At 37.0% G+C, this 21750-nt stretch overlaps 1 protein-coding gene across 1 annotated transcript in view; it reads left to right on the plus strand.

The window, feature by feature from the left end:
- Positions 1-21750, plus strand: part of LOC107585524 (O-acetyl-ADP-ribose deacetylase MACROD2-like) — a 570464-nt gene that overhangs the window by 516384 nt on the left and 32330 nt on the right. Inside the window, exon 10 of the mRNA XM_016272570.1 lies at positions 16446-16527. Coding sequence (XP_016128056.1) covers positions 16446-16527 — 82 coding nt within the window. The remainder of the gene's footprint in view (positions 1-16445; positions 16528-21750) is intronic.

Genomic DNA, 21750 nt, shown 5'->3' on the forward strand with positions numbered 1-21750 from the left:
TGGTTCAGTTCAGTATCTGCGTAAAGTTAATTCATTATGAAACAAGTTCTATTCAGCCATAAGCAGCAGAGCTGAAGACAGTAGTGTTGTGATTTGTTTTGCCAAAATATAGAAAGTTTTGATTTGCTTAAATTCAGGTTGGAATTCTCACCTTCCATTTGTTGTTCTGTGGTTTTAATTGCTTTTAGTAATGTATACTATTAATGGTATAATTCTAAAAATATGGAAAAAAAATTGAAAATAATACCCATTTGCCTTGGGTGAAATCTAACAAACATACTTTGCTGCATTTGTGCTAACATTTTCAGTATTAATGACTTCAAAAAACAAAGTGAGTGATAATGAAGAATGAGTAGGTGTCTTCAAACTTTTGACTGGTAGTGTGTCATATTATCTCCTTTTAATATAACACAAATCATTTCCAGATTTTGTTTTTAAACTGTATCGATAGTGCAAGATGATCAGTTGCACAAGTCTGGCATGAGGCAATAGTGTCTATCTCATCCATATGGCAGTTGTTAGCTGTCCAAACAATGGAAAGGAGATATTGCTGTATATGGCATCATTTGATCTTTTTATATGAAAGTCATATCTTTAGGAAAGAAAAGATGGGGACGGATGTGGTCTTGATTTCAAAAACGTCAAAGGCATTATTAACGGAACTTGTTTTGCTCCTGTATTATAAACTAATTTCCAGTGCTTGGGTACAAATGATCTTCGTGGTTTGTCCTGCTTTGAACTTTAACCTCAGCAAAACACCCACCACAATGGCATGCACTGATTGGATTTCTTCTCTTTCAAAAGTGTAAGAAACCTTGATTATTTTTCAGAAATGGTCATTATTCCCAGATCCAGACTGAAACTTAGGAGTGATCGGGCTTTCTCCGTCGCAGCACCTAAACTGTGGAACATATTACCTTTGCATATCAGAATGGCTCCATCAATATCTACTTTTAAAGCTTGATTAAAATCTTATTTACTATCCCGGGCTTTTAATCTCGATTAGGACCTGAGGCATGTTTTACTCTGAACTTGGATTAATTGTGTATGCATGTTATTTTTGTATTATTTGTTTTATGTATTATTAGTATTATATTGAAGTTTGTTGTACAGCACTTTGGGCAACTGCTGTTGTGTTAAATTGTTCTTTATAAATAAATAAAAAAATTATTGCACAATATTTTAAAACCAAGTTCAGCCAAGATTTTTTACCAGACTACCCATTTTAGGGTTTTTGTAGCAAACACTTCCCTAGAGGGCACCTTAGTTTCATTTTTACAGCAGAGTGTGTCTCACAGGACTCATAAGGTTAGACCATGACCCATTCCTCACTTGGAGAGAGTGCAGAGAGTTTTTTACCGGCACCACTGAAAGCAAACAGAACTTTAATGAAGCACTTAAATTTTAGGGGTCTGATTCTCAATTATATTTTACTTGTAAGTGTTCAGTGGCGACAGTGGAGGCACTGTGAACACGTGATTATTTCAGAGCCGGTATTGTTTGAGCCTCAAGTTGTTCACCCTTGTAAAGTGAGCCGCAGTAAAAATGGAGTAATAGATTTAGCCAAGGACACATGAAAAATGAGTCTTGTTTTAATGAGTTTGCAGACTGATTGAGTGAAGTGTGAAAATGTTGGTTGTACATGAGGGGACGTTTCAATGGGAGGCAGTGATGATTGGCGTAATGTGAGAGAAGCTTATCGTTCTATTCATCAGATAATATTTGCTAAGTTATACAGACATTTATTTCAAGGTCAGTGTTTAACAAGTTTGTTTGAGTTGAAGGAAGATTTACTACAAACCCTTGATCTGGTCGCGGAATGACCTGTCCCCTGGAACACCCAGCTGCCGAATTCTCTTCTCTGATCTTCGGTCTGGCCTTGAACAGATCTCTGGCTATAACTCCACAGGAGCTTTTGATCACATTCACCAGATTTCTGGCAAGATTTGAACTAATTCCGCTGGTGAATCTCAGGACCACTTCATGCATCAAATCAGATGCTTCATAATGGCTTGTGGAAACTTCTGACTGCAAATGTTTCCGAAACCTCAAATATTATTGGTGGTTTGATAGAAGCCATATGTAACTCCTAGATTCTTAAAGGTATAGTTCACCTAAAAAAAGAGGAAATTCTGTCATCATTTTCTCACCCTCATGTCATTCCAAACCTGTATGGCTTTCTGTCTTTTATGGAAAACACACACACACACACACACATGCGCGCGTGCAAAATATCTGATTTCATCAGAATTTTCATTTTTTGATAAACTGTCCCTTTTATGAAAGAGTAGTTTTTTTTGTGCAGAAAATTTACTTTTCATTTCTGCCTCTAAGAAACTTTAAGGACTTCTGTTGCTAGAATAATCCTCTGAGACATCTTTTTTTTAAACATATCAAGCCCTAAAATTTCTTGTTTTTGCAGGAGAGAGGATGGCTGAGATTGAGTCCATGAATATTAATTAGCACTGGCTGTTGTTGATAGGTAATCTTTCTAGATGGTCCAGTCACTTACCTAATTAATACTGACGAGCCAAACCTTTGCCTTGTATTGTTCATAAATAAATTGATATTGTGTGCAGATGTGCTTGAGTTGTATGGCCTTGCTGATGATCCACGCTATGTTGGCTTTGAGATGCAGTATCAAGCCAGTTTTATGCTTGCTCAGATGTTTTTTTCCCCACATTGCCTTTTAATATTAGTGAATAAATAATCCAGAGATTGAGTTTGTAGTAGTGTTTGTCTCTGAGATGTCAAAACTTAAATGTCAGCTATGTAAAAACAAGATATGATTAGAAATAAGATGTAAAAATTATTTATGCAATTACATTTGTAAACAGATCACGTAATGGCTTTGGCTCTTCATAACGGTTTAGCTTTGAAACGTGATTTGTGATGTTCTTTGTTCATTTCATGAGCACAAATGTACACAACAATTTGATCATGTCATCCTTATACTGTATCTTTCAGAATATACTAATTTAGATAGACAGGCAGACAGATAGACAGGTATTTTAGTATTATTTATATACCATTGTAGTGTTTATTACTATTTAGATTTAGCTTTTATTTTTATATTTTCAGTTTTCATTTTATTTAAATTTTAGTAACTTTAGACATTTTACTTTTTTTATTATTATTTCTATATAGCTTTATATTTTTTATTTATTTTTAGTATTTTTTTTTAGTGCTTTAAGTTTTTCATCTAATATTTCTATTTTATAATATTTTAGCTTTTTTCATCTGGCTGAGTGAATAGACATCTGGATCTGACATCTGGGGGGGGGGGGTCTTAGGGCAGGGGGGCAAAAAGCATCCTTACCTGTTTGAAACCTACCAACTGCTAAAACTATAGTGAATTATCGCCTATACCAGAAAGCTGCTTTATTGCAAGCCAAAGAGAGGTATATTATATTTTTGAATGTCAGACAACAGGAATGTGAGCTAAAACTGGCCCCTCTGGTTTCCAGGGTGCCGGTTCTCCAGTTGTGCCTATCTGCAGAAGAATCCATATGGGGGATAGTCTAGTTTTGTATCTCCCTGCTTGGTGGACTAACACATGTTTTGATCCCTGAATCTTTATAGTCTTTCTTGGATGGTCAGATTACCATATAACAACCTGAGAATCTTTTCCCTTGATAATATTTCAGCAATCATGTCATTTGTGTTTTCTGTGAGCTGCTTAGAATCAGAATTACAGATGACAGATTGCAAATTAATTACTCTTTTGATCTAATCGGTTTGCAAAAAGGTCTGAAATTGTTCACAATTGTTCAGTTTAATTCATTCAGATGCACGCATTTTATCTGATGTAGCAGTTTCTCACACTGCAACAGGACACTCGGTATGTCAGAAAACAAAAAGATCACTGGAGGAGGTGAATATTTATCTACAGTTTATTGTAGAAAACAAAACTTTAAAATGTCTATCACAGATGAAGCAGCTCTTTATTTTGCATACAGCTTGTGAATGTCTCTGTTCTACAAGACAATTTAACAGTATCACAAAAAGTTTGAAAATGTCCACCGCTTTCTCTACAGTAGGTGGTTGTACATGGCTCTGGCCTTTAGCTATTTACGTGCAAGTTCTGTCAGATGCTTTCTCTGGGTTTTTTGTGTTTGTCCCACCATGTTGATTTGATGCATTACCTTCACAAAGTCACAGGGTGGGGGGTTTACCTGCTACGTTGAGTTATGAGAGAATGAAAAAGCAAGCTTTGACAGCGAATACACTACTTCTAATTTTCTCAGGCTGACATCTCTTCTTCTCGCAAGCTGTTTAAGGAAACATGCTCGCTGATTTTGACACTTCTTGTCAGGACAAGACATTCTCACATACTCTAGTTGTTTGCGAGCTCCTACCCGTCATGTCAGAAGCACTAACTCTGGATGACTACAGACAGGATAAACAAAAATGGATGAGAGAAGTGCTAGTGGCACTCCAGAGAAGAAGACTCATGTCTGTCTGTGTCATGTTTGTATCTCCAGTATACCTTGCGCCATTCCTTACCTGTTAGAGGACGCACCTCCTGCAGAGGAAGCCCAGCATGACTCCACATAACCGAGAAAAGAAAAAAGGTAGAGAGATGTACTGCAAAGGTACAAACGCTACCTCACTCCCTGCAGTTATTCCAGAAGGCAAACTATTTTTAGAACACAGGCGTGCCTGCTGTCGTTTAATCTGCATCCAGCTGAATCTATCTGTGGTGTCGCTGAATAGTGCTTTGCATGCAAATAACATCTTTTTGGAACAACTGGCCAAAGTCTTAGACCAGTTTCGCCCCTATTGCGACCTACATTTTATACATTGACCTAAAAGATTCAAATGTTGTTCAGCGCAGTAAGCAAAGTTCATTCTTATTTATCTCCTTTTTAGTATTTCATTTATAAAATTAATATCTGGACTGGACCATTAAAAGAATTGTACACCCAGAAACTAAAATTTGCTAAAAAATGTACTCACCCTCAGGCCATCCAAGATGTAGATGACTCTGTGACGTTTTTATCAGCTGTTTGAACTCTCATTCTGACGGCACCCATTCACTGCAGAGGATTCATTGGTGAGCAAGTGATGTAATGCTAAATTATTTAAAATCTGTTCCAATGAAGAAACAAACTCATAGATCCCAATGGATCATCTGTAGTGAATGGGTGCCATCAGATTGAGAGTTCAAACTGCCAATAAAAAGGTCACAATAGAGTCATCTACATGTTGGATCACCTGAGAGTAAGTACATTTTAGCATATTTTCATTTTTGGGTGAACTCCAAACCCTCCTTTAAAAATGAATTTGAATTGCCATCAAATATTATGTTAAATATTTTCAATAATCTGTGTATGTGTTTTTCACAAACAAAGTGGAAGTACTTCACTCCTTCCATATACAGTACTTTACATTTATCATTTGCATTTATTACATTTGGCAAGACACTGTTATTCAAAGCAACACTTGGACAATATCAGCATAAATCCTTATTCTGTATTGGCATAAATGCATTAAAGTCAGAATGATTTTCTTTTGGATTACATAATAATAACAAATACACATTGCTTTTATTATTAAGGGAAAACAAAATCCAAAACTACATGGCCCTGTGTGAAAAAGTGTTTGCCCCCTAAACCTAATAACTGGTTGGGCCACCCTTAGCAGCAACAACTGCAATCAAGCGTTTGCGATAACTTGCAATGAGTCTGTTACAGCGCTGTGGAGGAATTTTGGTCCACTCATCTATGCAGAATTGTTGTAATTCAGCCACATTGGAGGGTTTTGGAGCATGAACCGCCTTTTTAAGGTCATGCCACAGCATCTCAATAGGATTCAGGTCAGAACTTTGACTAGGCCACTCCAAAGTCTTCATTTTGTTTTTCTTCAGCCATTCAGAGGTGGACTTGCTGGTGTGTTTTGGATCATTGTCCTGCTGCAGAACCCAAGTTCGCTTCAACTTGAGGTCACGAACAGATGGCCGGACATTCTCCTTCAGGATTTTTTGGTAAACAGCAGAATTCATGGTTCCATTTATCACAGCAAGTCTTCCAGGTCCTGAAGCAGCAAAACAGCCCCAGACCATCACACTACCACCACCATATTTTACTGTTGGTATGATGTTCTTTTTCCGAAATGCAGTGTTACTTTTACGCCAGACGTAATGGGACACACACCTTCCAAAAAGTTTTGTCTCGTCAGTCCACAGAGTATTTTCCCAAAAGTCTTGGGGATCATCAAGATGTTTTCTGGCAAAACTGAGACGAGCCTTTATGTTCTTTTTGCTCAGCAGCGGTTTTCGTCTTGGAACTCTGCCATGCTGACCATTTTTGCCCAGTCTCTTTCTTATGGTGGAGTCATGAACACTGACCTTAACTGGGGCAAGTGAGGCCTGCAGTTCTTTGGATGTTGTTGTGGGGTCTTTTGTGACCTCTTGGATGAGTCGTCGCTGTGCTCTTGGGGTAGTTTTGGTCGGCCGGCCACTCCTGGGAAGGTTCTCCACTGTTCCATGTTTTTGCCATTTGTGAATAATGGCTCTCACTGTGGTTCGCTGGAGTCCCAAAGCTTTAGAAATGGCTTTATAACCTTTTCCAGACTGATAGATCTCAATTACTTTTTCTCATTTGTTTCTGAATTTCTTTGGATCTCGGCATGATGTCTAGCTTTTGAGGATCTTTTGGTCTACTTCACTTTGTCAGGCAGGTCCTATTTAAGAGATTTCTTGATTGCGAACAGGTGTGGCAGTAATCAGGCCTGGGTGTGGCTAGAGAAATTGAACTCAGGTGTGATAAACCACAGTTTTAACAGGGGGGCAAACACTTTTTCACACAGGGCCATGTAGTTTTGGATTTTGTTTTCCCTTAATAATAAAAACCTTCATTTAAAAACTGCATGTTGTGTTTACTTGTGTTATCTTTGACTAATATTGAAATTATTTTGATGATCTGAAACATTAAAGTGTGACAAACATGCAAAAAAATAAGAAATCAGGAAGGGGGCCAACACTTTTTCACACCACTGTATGTGCCATATGAATGCTAATGCCAACCTGACCACCAAAATAGTTTGCATTCTTGCTGCAGGAACAAAATGTAAACCTTTAAAAGCAGTTTTGAAGTATTTTTTACTAGGGAACGTGAACAAGTAATGATATATGCTGAGTGAGGACAGTTTGTTATCATTCATGAGAAGAGGTTTGATTAAAATGCAGGGTTATGGGGGCTCTGCTGGACACCACTAGCTAGTCTTGAAAAGAAATTAAGTCAGTGGCCTTTCCACTTGTCATTTTTAGAGCCTCCTTCATTAGTGGCGAATTTCGAGACTCTCAATTTCTGTCTGTCTGTCTCTGTTGGAAAATAGAGGGTTGTGTGGCAGCCAGCATGTTGGCAAATGCTATTGTGCATTCAGCTGTCATATTAGCTGATCATTTGGCATCTTTTTCATCTGACCCCACATTAGAGGGCACTATTAGCATTATTATCTTGTAGAGAAAGAGAGCTGTCGCTGTTGCAAACTCACACAAACATAAACTGACTCTATTTCTCTATCCATTTCTGTCTTTGTGTCTTGCATACAAAATATACAATCACATGCGCAATTGTGCATACTGTATATCTGAGCAGCACACAGTAGTGGTGCTCCTGAATGAATTATACATTTCTACTATACATCTGGGTTGAACATGTTAAAATGACTATTATATAACTGATGCTAAATGGGTCACCATGGCATCGCAGTCAGCTTGACATAATATTTTGGTTAAAAAAAAGTAGCATTTTAATGAAAATTGTATCCTTAATGTAAAAGTGTTTTAGAAAAGTGCTAAAAACACCATTTGGCAAATGGCTTTTTTCTTCTTTGGGTTAAAGTTTACTGGCTAACAGTGTCAAGCAGGGGATGTACAGTAAATATGCTAACAGTTGAACATTTGCTTACATTTTCTTCATTTAGCTCAATTTTATATGACATTTTATCCTTATTCTTAGAGTAGTTTACAACACTTAATAATCTCCCAGCTCTTTCCCCACAGTCCACCTGAGCGGGGTTGTTAGGCCCCTGTTCTTTGATCTATAGATCTAGCTGTTCTGTTCAAAAGCAAACCTTTCAGAGCCCATCTCGGAAATGATAATTCAGTTTTAACCATGATTCCAAGAACTCCCAACCTCCCAATCTCTCTCTTTGAGACATACAAGGTTAAAATAATGTAAGACTGACTTACTGACCACTGCCCGACTCTCTTAAGTAGTTTCTGCCTGTCCTTGTTTTGTTGTATCAATCCGGTGAAAGCATTTGCCCCAGTGGGACTGAGAGTTTGCCATTTTTACATTATGGAATGTGGCGGGAGAAACTAACATTAGAGATTAATTAGCAGTACGAGTGGATGAGCAATGGATTATGGAGAAATGACTGCTGGGAATTTTTCTAAACAATCTACCCTTTGGCATTAAAGTACACAATGTTATTTTTGTTTTGGTAGTGATTACGAATTTTGAATGTCTTTAAATTATATTTGTATTATATCTTCTGAAAGATGTCAAGGTATGTCCTTTTCCTTAATTGTCAGAGCAGTGTGTACAGTGTTGGGGTTAGTCCCACTGTCTTCAAGTAACAAATAGCAAGTTACATGTTAAAATTACAACATTAAATCAGAGCTACTTTTACAAATGGTTTCTGTCACGCACACTACTTTTCTATTTATATAATTTATGTACTGTTTTAAATTATTTACCTCAGTTTTCTACATTTTGGGAGACATAGAGGAATATTATATTGTATTGTTTATTCTTAATTTACATATTTTAAATTAAATAATTTGTGCCATAATTGGCACATTAGGTTATACAATGAGTTGTTTCTCACAGTTGTTAGAACCTGCTGGTAGATGCTGTAACTACACCGCTGTTTTTTTTTTATGTGTAAAGGAGGCAAATGCTCATCACATTCTATTATATGTTATTCAAGATTATTTGATTTATTATTCATTATCAAATATAAAATGGATCTCTGATTTTTTTCTCTCCACTTTTGTTGACATAATGGCATTTTCTTAAATTAAATAATCATTATTTACTAAATTATTTCATTAAAAAAAAATACTTTTATATATATAATCAAAAAATTAGAAGTCATGAACAAAGATGGCAGATTGTAAAGCACATTTGCCTTGGGTGAAATCTAACAAACATATTTTGCTTCGTTTGTACTTTAATATTTTCAGTATTAATGACTTCAAATTTCTGGTCTCATCACCGTATTTGTGAATCAGTCAGTAGAGGTATTAATGCGCTGAGGGGATATTTGACCAAGGTTACACAGAGGTTAGCATTAGCCTTAGCTAATCGCCACAGAGCGACATCTTTCACCCCGTTTCTCCACCGTTTGACAAATCGCCTGATGTATGTGTGTTCATTTGTGTGTTTTCGTGCATCGTTTAATCTCCTCTGTTTATGCTCCTCTCTCTCTTTAACCACTGGCAGATCTCCGGATGTGAGCGCCATTGTGTGTGTGTGTGTGTTTCTCTCATGCTTTTCCCAACTCTTTAATTACTGTCCTCTCATGCAGGGCTGGCTCAGGTGTGTGTAATTATGCTGGTAATAAGGCCTGGAAAGTCTCCACCTGCCTCTCTCTGAGCACTCTGGCTCCCCCCCACACTGCCTTTCCTCTCTCGCTCGCTCTTTATGCTGACAGACAGGACTCTCTTCATCATTTCCCATTATGCCGTTATGAGCCAGCTTTTTCTTTGTGAACAAAACGGAGCGATAATGCTTGTCCTTTTCCCTCAGTGTCAGTGCCATGACTGTGTGTACAGTGTTGGGATTAGTCAGATTACTGCCATCAAGTAACAGGTAGAAAGTTATGTTAAATTTACACCTTAATATCAGAGTTACAAGTAAAGAACATTCATATTTAATTTTACAATTAAAACAATTTATTTCCACATCGGGGTGTGCAAGTATTGTAGGAGCATATGATGAGCATGATGGGTATTGTAGTTCTATAAATTATGCATCATGCTTATACTGTAAGTGATAGTACAAATAGTACACATATTTCAAAATATTACTGTTTTTGCTGTATTCTGGATCAAATAAATGCAGGCTTTGTTGAGCAGAAGAGAATTCTTTAAAAAAAACATTTAAAAAATCTTACTGTTCAAAAACTTTTGAATTGTAGTGTATGCTAGCCAATATTTGAAGATAAAGATATTAATATTAATAAGGTGAGTCTGAGATGTTTATTTGACAGTGATTTCACATTTTTTGTCTTGTATGAAGGCTAAATACAATTAAAAGGTGAACATTCATTAATTTGGGCTGTTTTTTTATAAGATATTATATCGTTTTATAGGAGGAGGTTTCATAGACTTGGCAAATTCATTTTTCATAAGTTTGTAGGTACAGACATCTGTTGTGGCCGTTCTTGGCAGTTTTTATTAGGCTTTTTTAAATAGTGTTCATATCGATATCGGAATTATATCGTATCAACCGAAATTAAGGAATATATTGTGATGTAAATTTTGACCATATTGTCCAGCCCTATAGGTTACATAATAGATTGTTTCCCACAATTGTTATTCAATATTTATGTTGCATTTATTTACATTCAAAGGTTTAGGGTCAAGTAAGTTTTTTTTTATTTTTTATATATATATATATTTGAAAGAAGTCAAATGAAAGAAAGAAGTTATACTCACTAAGGCTGCATTTATTTGATTTACAGTAAAAACATTATTATTGTGAAATAATTTTACAATTTAAAATAGCTGTTTTTTAATAAAATATATTTTAAAGTTTTATTTTAATTTGTTAATTTTTTTGCCAAATTTTCAGTGTCACATAGTACTTCAGAAATCATTATAATATGCTGATTTGATGTTCAAGAACATTTTGTATAGTTGAAAACAGTTGTGCTGCATAATATTATTGTGGAAACCATGATCTTTTTTTTATGCATATTTCAAAATAACAGCATTTATTTGAAATATTATTTTTTGTAACAATGTAAAGGTCTTTACTCTCACTTTTGATCAATTTAATGTATCCCTTCTGAATTTAAGTATTAATAAAAAATAAAAAAATAGGTTTCTTGGTATAGCCTGAGATTAAATGCAAAGTCTTGAATAACTTGTCCACAGCAATGTAACGCATTACTTCAAGTAAAAAGAAAAAAAAACATTTATTACTTTTTAAAATGAGTAATGCAATATTGTAATGCTTTGCATTTAATAGTAATATTCCTCAGTACTGAGCATATAGAGTTTCAGCTGCACAGCATTCACATAATGATGACAAATTGCTTACAACCCACTCACACACTATGTGGAGCTACACAGCCTCCTCTTCGCTAGATAATATTCATCATTTGTTGAAAAAGGTACCACAGTGTTCCAGTAATTACAATTATCATAAAATACAGATCACATCTGCGTCTCATTCATATCTCCTCCTACCTTTAGGCCGATAGACGCAGGTTCAAGAGCTGCGGTGGCCCACCCGTCCCTTTCATTACGCCTGACAGAAACAATAAGAAAATCCAAGCAGAAGAGCATACGTGCCACAGCTAGTGCGTCAACGTTTTTCTGGCACAGTCCCCATGTAATTATGAGCCTGGGTGCCTGGCGGTGACAGATCGCTGGTAAGAGGGCCAGCAGAATGTCGTGGCACCTGCTGGGCTCCCCGAGCCTCTGCTTCTGGCTGCAGCCACAATCAAATTACAAGCAACCGTATCAGAGTGAAGAGAATGGATTGAAGCTGTTCCTACCTGGCCAGGTGTTTCCCATCTACTGTAGAATTCCAGTTTTGTTGCTGATTTGAAAGAAAGATTTATACTCTACTGAAAGGCTTTGGCAATTTTGAATAGCTGCTTTTATTAAACAGTGACAACAGCAATAAGATACATAATAAAATATACCAATGGTCAATAAATAATTACTATTTATTAATAGTAATATCAATAAACAATTGTTCAGGTAATATATTAACTTGACTATAGAGTATGTATTGTTGCTGAGCAACATGACGTTCAAAGATCATTTTGTTGAGTTTCTCTCATGAACCCAGGTCTCAAAAACACGTATGGCTTCTGTCCTAATTACTTAATTAGTTCATTCCTTTCAAATGAGCTCAAATAAACAGTGTGTTGTCCTTACAGGTGAAGTGAGTAACTGTGCAACTACAATAACAGCACCAAATCAAACACACACTCTACCATTCAAAAGTTTGGGGTCAGAAAGGTTTATTTATTTTTATATTTAGAAAAGATGCGTTAAAGTGATCAGAATTTTCTTTTGAACGTTTTATTCATCAAAGAATGTATCGGTTTCCACAAAAATATTAAGCAGCAAAACCGTTTTCACGTGTGATAATAGAAATGTATCTTGAGCACCAAAGCAGCATATTAGAATAATTTCTGAAGGATCATGTGACACTGAAAACTGGAGTAATGACTGCTGTAATGACTGAAAGCTCAGTTTTTTGCATAACAGGAATAAATTACATTTTAATATTCAAATAGAAAACAGTTATTTAAAATTGTCATAATATTTCATAATATTACTGCAATATTACTGCTTATCTGGGTAAATCATTTCACCACTACTGTATGTTGCTTGGAGAGAAGTGCAGCGGTTAATTTTGCTTTAGCTTTACTAAACTTTACTCTGTATTCATTTCTGTAGTAATGGCACAATCCCTCTCCCTCTCCCTCCCTCTGGCAGTGGTCCTTCAATCAGGGTTGAATTATGACCAGTCTGGCCTGCACACAGCGATCTCTGCATCCTCATTAGGCCTTCATTAACCCTCTCAAGCTGAGCTTCCACTCAGCTTACCAGTGGATGTGTTTGAACACCATTCTTCATTTCCCACAATCCCCCGCTGCTCAGCACAGTGTATGGGAACTGTGGTTCAGTGCCGGGCTTTCAGCACATTTACTGTAAAATGACATACAAGGCTCTGGGGACATACATTGACCTAATGTGCTGCACAGACACATTCATGAAGAGAAACTGCTTTTGGATGTGTCAAATGCATGTCATTATTTTGACAAATAATATCCCTGCTGCGATGCCTCTGTAGCTTTTAAAATGAGACTCTTGAACAATGAGGAATAGAACCACTTCTATACCTTCATGCCCTTGTGTTCGCCTGAGGATATCTGTAATATAGATATAGAAATATCCTCAGCAGGTTAAAAAAATGAGGTAATAATGTTTCAGAACTGTTTTTTGATCTCAGATCTCAAATTAAAAGTCATATCTGGTATGTTGGTGGCTGCCATATTAAGTTTGGGACTCTGGGAGGCTGATGTGATAAAAGTGATCATATGATCAGCGTTAGTCCCACAGTAGCATTTCACTGTAAGTGTGTGTGTGTGTGTGTGTGTGTCCATGCCCACAGAAAACTGGAGCAATGGTAAACTTGCATTAATTCACCAAGGACAGTTTTACATTAAATAATTAATGTTTAGGAGACTTGACTAAACAAGTGAGCAAACAATATCCAGTGAGTCTCATAACCAAATGAACAAATTAATTAATATGTTAGAGTTAAATAGGTCTATATTTCAGCAAAATTCCCCCACCACAGTACTTTTATACTTAAAGTTATACACATAGTTATATACAAACACACACAACATCTACAGAGAGCAATATCGAATATATGTTCATATCCATAAAATTATGCACACATATATAAATTAAAGTATATATTTATGTACTGTGTGTGTGTGTGTAAATTTAGATTTAGTATTTTAGACATGCATTAATGTTTATATTACTATTTGTTTAGATTTAGATTGTTTAGATTTAGACTATTTGTCCAATCAAACAACATTATTTTGATGCAAATTCATGTCATTTTTTAGATCCTAGCAAAATTAGACAGATGCTTTTATGAACAGGTTGCATGACAATCCCTCGTCCTAAAAGCCAAGAGTAAAATTACAAGGTCAAAGAAAATATGAACCAGACTACATTAAAAACATTTTTGTTTACTTGTTTACGTGCGATAAAGAAAAAAAGTGTATACTGTATTGGATCACAAAATCTGGATCCTGTAAGAAAACCAGTAGAGAACCATTGGTTTATTGACATTCTAGATTCTTCTTCTTTGTTCTCAATGGGCAATTAGGTTTTTGAGAGAGGCGCAGAGATTCCTGTGGTTGTGTTGTCCCCTTTTTGTGTCCTGGCCCTTGGTCTTTATAGCCATCTTTAAGATGTCTCTGTTCTGAGTTGAAAGGATGAAGAGGAGAAAAAAGTGAGCAGGACCATTTTTTCTCTCTCTCTTTATGGCCACAACACCCCCCGGAGACATTCTCCTGCACAAAAATAAAAATGTTACTAGTCTCAAGTCGAGTCTTAATATTTACTCCAAAGGGCAGGCCATAAACTATTAATAGACAGCTGTCTGTCTGCACAAGGCTGTGAGGGAGAATGATTTTATATTGAATCCTCATGTGGTTTGCCAGTAAAGGGGAGAAGAGGTGGTCCGGTTTCTCGCCATCCCGCTGGTAGTCCTGCTTTATCTCCCTCTCCATCCACCGCCAGACGAGAAGGGAAAGGCCATTACAAGGCTGTCTGGGAATATTGCAATATTCAGCAGGGCGATTATCTGACGTCTCCCTGGGAGGCACATTTCCTCCGTGGAGGGTAAGAGAGGCATACCTGTAGCTTAGAGGGAGAGAGTGAGGCTGATAAGGACCCTTAGAGTTGACAGAGAGGAAGTATCACCTTTCTTGGTTGTAAAGGAGGTCTTTCAGGGCAGGAATGAATATTTATATAAGGGCTCAAAATCTACAGGTGATCGCCACAGCAGTTTAGAACCTGTAATGCTTCTGTTTTGCATTTTTCTAACTTCTAATATAGTTTATTTTATTTTTTTAAAAATCATTATATCAGCATAGCTATTTGAGTTGAAGTTAAGAGTTGAAACTAAAAGAGATGCATTTCTAAATTTCTTAGTATCATCTGAAGGTCTGTACAAAGGGGTTTGCTAATTTAGTTATGATTAGTGAAGAAAAGTGCAGGATCTTCATTCCTTATTCATTTTACATTTCTTTATGTAAATGAATTCACAATCCTAAACCTTTGTTTATTTTCAGGTTTAAGTGACATTTCGAATTCTAGACTTTCAGTGTGGCCTTTTGAACCCCGCTGAACAGAATATGCAAATATGAAGGAAATGTTTGCTATTTAAACATTTGCTGGATATTTGATTTTAGTAATACAGTGTATTCCCTACAGGTTGACGGCAATCTTGCTTTGTGTTGTTTTATACTCTTGTTCACATGAGCTCTTTGTTTGGGAACATGGGAAGAATCAAAAGAGGGTTTTGTATGTATTGAGATTCCTGTTGTACTAGTGTAATCATAGAGATCTTAAACAGGATGGCCGGTCTGGGTGGTCGGCAAAGGAAGGAGATGGACTTGAATATGGGATCCATTCTCTGCAGTGATAAGGGAGTGCTGGGAGGTTTTGTGTTTTTTTTTGTTTTAATTTCAATCTTGATGTTCTGCTCTTAAGTGACATTTGTTATTCTGGTGAGCTGTGGTTAGAGATGACTAGAAGTTTGATCTTAAGTGGAGGAAGTGAAGTGTTGAGGTGAATGATAATGTGTTCTCTTCTTTTGTATGTATTTATTGTACCACTTATCTTGATCATGCTTTTGATTTAATACAAATAGGCTGTCCTATAATGCAGTTCACTCAGCTTGACCTTTTATTTCCAGTGTGATTCTACCTGTTAAGACATTTTTATTTAAATTAGGTTGTACATGCAAAAATACACTTTTTTTATGTCCAAAATGACAATCACTGATTTAAACATGAACAAATGTGGCAACAATGTAGCATGGTACTGTCTTTTAATATTGCATAATGCACACTTTTTATATGTCTTCTTTAAAGTAATATTATATTTTTAAAAAACACTAGTGTTCAGTTACAAACCTAGTAATTTTTCTTTTTTAATTGTCCATAGTTTTTAATTCATTAATAATTGGCATGACAATGTTCTGTGTTGTTAGTCAAAACGTCTTCACTGAATAAATACAATTAATATATTTATAATATTCCAGAAAATGCTTTTTTTCCCCCTAGCAACTGTGCATGCAGAACTCTGCAAAATGTTCTGCAGATTTCCAATTTGGAACATTCATAAAATTCTACAAATGTGATAAATGTTTTAGTTATTTTGATGATTGTTGCTCTGTGTATATTGATAGTTTGTTTCAATAAATAAACTTTTTATTACTGTTTTAGACTTATTTGGATTTTCAACAAAGTAAGAAAAGTCTCTAAAAATGCCTCAGTGTGTCATAAATGAGTCCCCTGAGCTCTAGTTATGACAGGTTTGAGTACTGGTACTTTCATATTTATTAATAGTGTTACCCCTAGCCATGTGTTTACCCAGAGATGCATTGATCCAGGTTTCCATTATGCTAAATGCCTCTTTTCTGCTCTTTCTGCAGATCGACCGTGTCATATTCTGCGTCTTTCTGGAGACAGATTATGAGATTTACAAGAGGAAGATGTCAGATTTCTTCTCCCCAGGTACTGTATCTTCTTATTGGAATCTAACTTCATTTTATTTGTTGGTTGTAACACCCACTCAGCTCAAAGCTTGTTACTTGGGCATCAGGCAGAATTCACAATGTCAGGCGTCTGACTGGTGTGACGCCTGAAAGAATTTGTATCATATTTTGTTGTCAAAGTGCACAAATTCAGCACAGCAGGCAGTGATTGGATTCCACATAACCAAAACCTGTTTATGGTAATGTACCGCCCAGGTTGGATTATTTAAACTGAAAATGATTTCACCCCACCTTGATCATACAATGCAATCAGGATAACCACAGTCAGACTCTCTTCCAATTAAAGGGCTGTTTCATTAAAAAATGTATGTTATGTCATCATGTGCTCATTTACTGTCATAATTTATATGTTGTTCCAAACTTAGACAATTTCCTTTCTTCTGTACAATACAAAAGTAAAATGCTGAAGACTGTGGTCACTTTTTAAAAATTTTTTTTGCTGGATAACGCTTTACAATAAGGTTTCATTTCTTAACATTAGTTAACTTTATTAATTATCATGAAATAACAATCAAAAATACTTCTAAAGCATTTATTAATTTTAGTTAATGTTAATTTCTGCATTTACTATTACATTTTTAAAATCAAGAGCTGTATCTGTTAACTTCAGTTAAAACACTGTGAACTAACATTGGACAATTATATTTTATTAACATTAACAAAGTTTGATAAATGCGGTAAAAATATATTGCTTTGTCAGTTTATGTGAGCTAATGCATTGATGTTCATGAATGAGACATTATTGTAAAATGTTACCATTTGATGTAAATATAGAAAAACTTTCATACTTCAAAAAAAGGTTGAAAAGCATCATAAAAGACACATGTAGGTTATTCCCTGAAATTTTTGGCATTTCCTTGTTGTGTTCATAAAGAAGTAAATATGTCTGCTTAATGCACAAATTGCTCTTGTGAGTTGGATCTTTTTTGGTTCAAACTGCCCACCACTTTAAGGATCGGTCCAGTCATATATATGCAGTGTCATTCAAAATATACCAAAAAAATATTCAAAGTTATGACTGTTTGAGGAAACTAACCAGTAGGCTGTCTGCAAAGGAGTAGGGATGCACCGATCATGATTTTTCATGCAATTCTGATTGCGGTTTTTTTTTTTTTACTGATACCGATTGCTGATTTTTTTTTCTTTAAGCTAGAGACAATATATACATATATTGTATCGGCCCCAAAGCGCATAAGCCCACTGGGAAAATGCCCCAGAGTTGGATCTTTTTTGGTTCAAACTGCCCACCACTTTAAGGATCGGTCCAGTCATATATATGCAGTGTCATTCAAAATATACCAAAAAAATATTCAAAGTTATGACTGTTTGAGGAAACTAACCAGTAGGCTGTCTGCAAAGGAGTAGGGATGCACCGATCATGATTTTTCATGCAATTCTGATTGCGTTTTTTTTTTTTTTACTGATACCGATTGCTGATTTTTTTTCTTTAAGCTAGAGACAATATATACATATATTGTATCGGCCCCAAAGCGCATAAGCCCACTGGGAAAATGCCCCGTATGCCAGATGGCCAGTTAACCCCTGATTTGCAGTATGAAATCTTCTGTCTTCATTCATTATAATTGCATGGAAAATAGTGACCAGCATAGTTTTCAGAATCTCCTGAAGTCATACAAGTTTGGAGTGACATAAGGATGAGAAAACAATGGATTTTTTTTTGTGTAATTGCTAAAATAATTTCAGAAAGTTTCCCAGAATCAATATTGCTCTGTCGGGCAAACAGTGTCATGTTGAAGACACTGATTTCGCACAGTTGATTTCACACAGGGGAAATCAACCTACAAATGGCTTACTTTTAGCACATTAAGCCAGGTTAGGAGAAAGCATTTTAACATTGAAAAAAACATAGACACCATGTTTAAAGAATACATAAAATATTACATATATAAAAGACCCACAATATATATACTGAGAGGAAAGGAGAGAAATAGGATAAGCTTTGTGCATTGGAATGTGTTTTTGCTGTCTGCATCTCACGGCTCATTGCATTTGCGTCTCAGTTTGTAACCAGCCGCCTTTGAGTGATTTTTGGTGTTTCCACAAACTCAATTCGTAACTAAACTCTTAGGCTCCTATAACATCTTGCTTTTCCTTGCTGCCTGAGAATCCCAGGAAATACTCTAGTGTATGAGTTTAACAGGTGTGGAGCATTTTGACTTCTAGTATTTCACAGTACAGATTGCTTGTTTCTGAAGCTCAATCGTTGTAGCCCGGAGGTCCATATGTAGAGCATGACTCAAAGGGGCTTTACTTCTGTCAACACCCTCAGTGATCCTGAGCCTCAACGGCAAACCCCAGATGTCGGCGGCATGCAGGACGGCACCTCCTCAGTGACATTCCACCTCACACTTTTGCTTGTCTGTTTCTGGTTGGATCATGTGGTCTCTGGTTCTGGCTTTGGTTTATGTAAAGATGAACTGTTGTGTGATGGAACTTTAGAAGTCGGTTCCTCGGTTTTCACTTTCTTTGTCTTGCTCTTTGGGCTTCTGTCAGTGTCAATATGACTGTTTTGCTTTCACCCAATCCCTCACTTTGCCTCTCTTTAATTTTTTTTTGCTCCCTCTCCTGCCTTATGAGACGTGGCACTAGCTACTTCCATGGGAACTTGTCTATTGTGCGCCCATGTAGCATTTCTCTCTCTTTAAAGGCCAAGTCTCTCTCAGGAAGGCTCTTTTCAATCTCCCTGAGCACTATACAAAAATATGATGTGAGTGCAGGCCTCAACAGAGCCCTTTTGGACCTTCCCAAGCGTTCTGCTGTCTCGCTCTGCCTGAAGCTCACTGCACTTTCATGACAAGACCCCCTGGAGGTTTCCAAATGAGTCGCTGCCTGGAGGTTCGTCATTTGTATGGACACGCACACACACACAAACAAACAGAGGAATGGTGAATGCACAGTACCGAGAGAATAATATAATCCACCATTTCCTCCCCTCAAACACACACTAGGACTCGTAGACCAGGCGGAATAATAAGTGTCAAGACACTCACTCTTTCCCTACTTGCTGAATGTTTTGTTTCTGTCATGTTCCTTTCACACACATACACACTCTTTTCCTCTTCCAGGTCTTGCTGAAAGATAGAATTCACAGGAGAATTTGTAATTATCAAGTCAAGTCAAGTCTGCTTTATTGTCAATTCTTCCACATGTACAGCACATACACACAGAGTGATTATATCAGCCAGGTCCTTGTTCCCCAGGCGCGTCTCTTTGTGTTATGTTTAGAAATGAGATGGCGGAGACGCTACTCTCTTAGTTTACAACCAATCAGTATGAGCCAGTCACCTCACTTCAGCTTTCTCCGAATTCTCACTCGCACTTGATTTTTTACTTGGACCTTTACTTTACTTTACTTTTAGTCATTTAGCAGACGCTTTTATCCAAAGCGACTTACAAATAAAAAAAAGTAATTAAAACTAAAAGCTAAAACTCTATGATTATTGCACAGGTGTGCCTTAGGCTGGCCACAAAAAAAGGCCACTCTAAAATGTGCAGTTTTACTGTATTGGGGGGTCCGGGGGGGTCCGAAAACCAGTCAGTATCTGGTGTGACCACCATTTGCCTCACCCAGTGCAACACATCTCCTTCGCATAGGAACTGGAACACGCTGTCGTATACGCCGATCCAGAGCATCCCAAACATGCTCAATGGGTGACATGTCCGGTGAGTATGCTGGCCATGCAAGAACTGGGATGTTTTCAGCTTCCAGGAATTGTGTACAGATCCTTGCAACATGGGGCCGTGCATTATCATGCTGCTACATGAGGTGATGGTCGTGGATGAATGGCACAACAATGGGCCTCAGGATCTCATCACGGTATCTCTGTGCATTCAAAATGTCATCAATAAAATGCACCTGTGTTCGTTGTCCATAACATACGCCTGCCCATACCATAACCCCACCGCCACCATGGGCTACTCGATCCCCAATGTTGACATCAGCAAACCGCTCACCCACACGACGCCATACACGCTGTCTGCCATCTGCCTTGTACAGTGAAAACAGGGATTCATCCATGAAGAGAACACCTCTCCAAAGTGCCAGATGCCATCGAATGTGAGCATTTGCCCACTCAAGTCGGTTTAGGATGACGAACTGCAGTCAGGTCGAGACCCCGATGAGGAAGACGAGCATGCAGACGAGCTTCCCTGAGACGGTTTCTGACAGTTTGTGCAGAAATTTCTTGGTTATGCAAACCGATTGTTGCAGCAGCTGTCTGGGTGGCTGGTCTCAGACGATCTTTGAGGTGAAGATGTTAATCCAGTATGTAAGGGAAACAGGTCAATTTAGCTCAAAGGGAATCATTTAAGATTTTAAAGGGAATTTGGACAGAATCACTGTTTTACGGCTGATCACTGAGACGGCCAGCGATTCATTGAACATCAATTCAATTCATTGTATGACATCAATTCTGCAATGGATATCAATATCCAAAATATAGTGAAAACACTATTAAATAGCACAGTAACAAGATCGGCAGTTTAAGACATTAACTTGTGAGCACAAAACACGAGATACTTCTCTTTTCAATATAAATAAGGCTTTATTGGATAAATCTAAGACATATAAACTAATCTAACACACGCATTCACACAAGTTGCAGAAAGAGAGAAAGTGAGGAAATAATTAGTTTAAGAGAATGAAAATGTGAAATCCCAAGTTTACAGCAATATGTGCAATTGCATAGATCTGAACAACCATCAATCACTTAATTAACCCTTGCATTGAGTTCCTCAATGAGGTTAATATTTATATTAAATGCACCAGTTCAGCTAGGACCTGGAGGTACTTGCGTTGCGTTGCCTGTACAGGGGTTCCCTTTGTTGTTTGGTTGCCGAAAGGGGTTTCCCGCGGTCGCTGATTGGCTGGACGTTCAGTTTTGGGAAGCCAGTGGTTGGGCGTTGGCTGACGACGCGGAGCTGTGGTCTGAAGTTGAGGTTTAGACGGCCCTTGAGGCACGGCGTTAGGCAAAACTTAACTCAGAAGAACATGAAACTCTCAACGGAAAATAAAATAAACTAAAGAGTAATATAACTAGGCTAAAAAGCATATAACTAAAAAGCATGACTAAAAGCAAAAAGCTAAAAGCTAGACACAAAAAGCTAAAAGCTAGACACAAAAAGCTAAAAGCTAGACACAAAAAGCTAAGTTTGATGGTGT

The sequence above is a fragment of the Sinocyclocheilus grahami genome, unplaced genomic scaffold (genome assembly GCF_001515645.1).
Source record: "Sinocyclocheilus grahami isolate Dianchi unplaced genomic scaffold, SAMN03320097.WGS_v1.1 scaffold71.1, whole genome shotgun sequence".
Taxonomy (NCBI): Eukaryota; Metazoa; Chordata; class Actinopteri; order Cypriniformes; family Cyprinidae; genus Sinocyclocheilus; species Sinocyclocheilus grahami.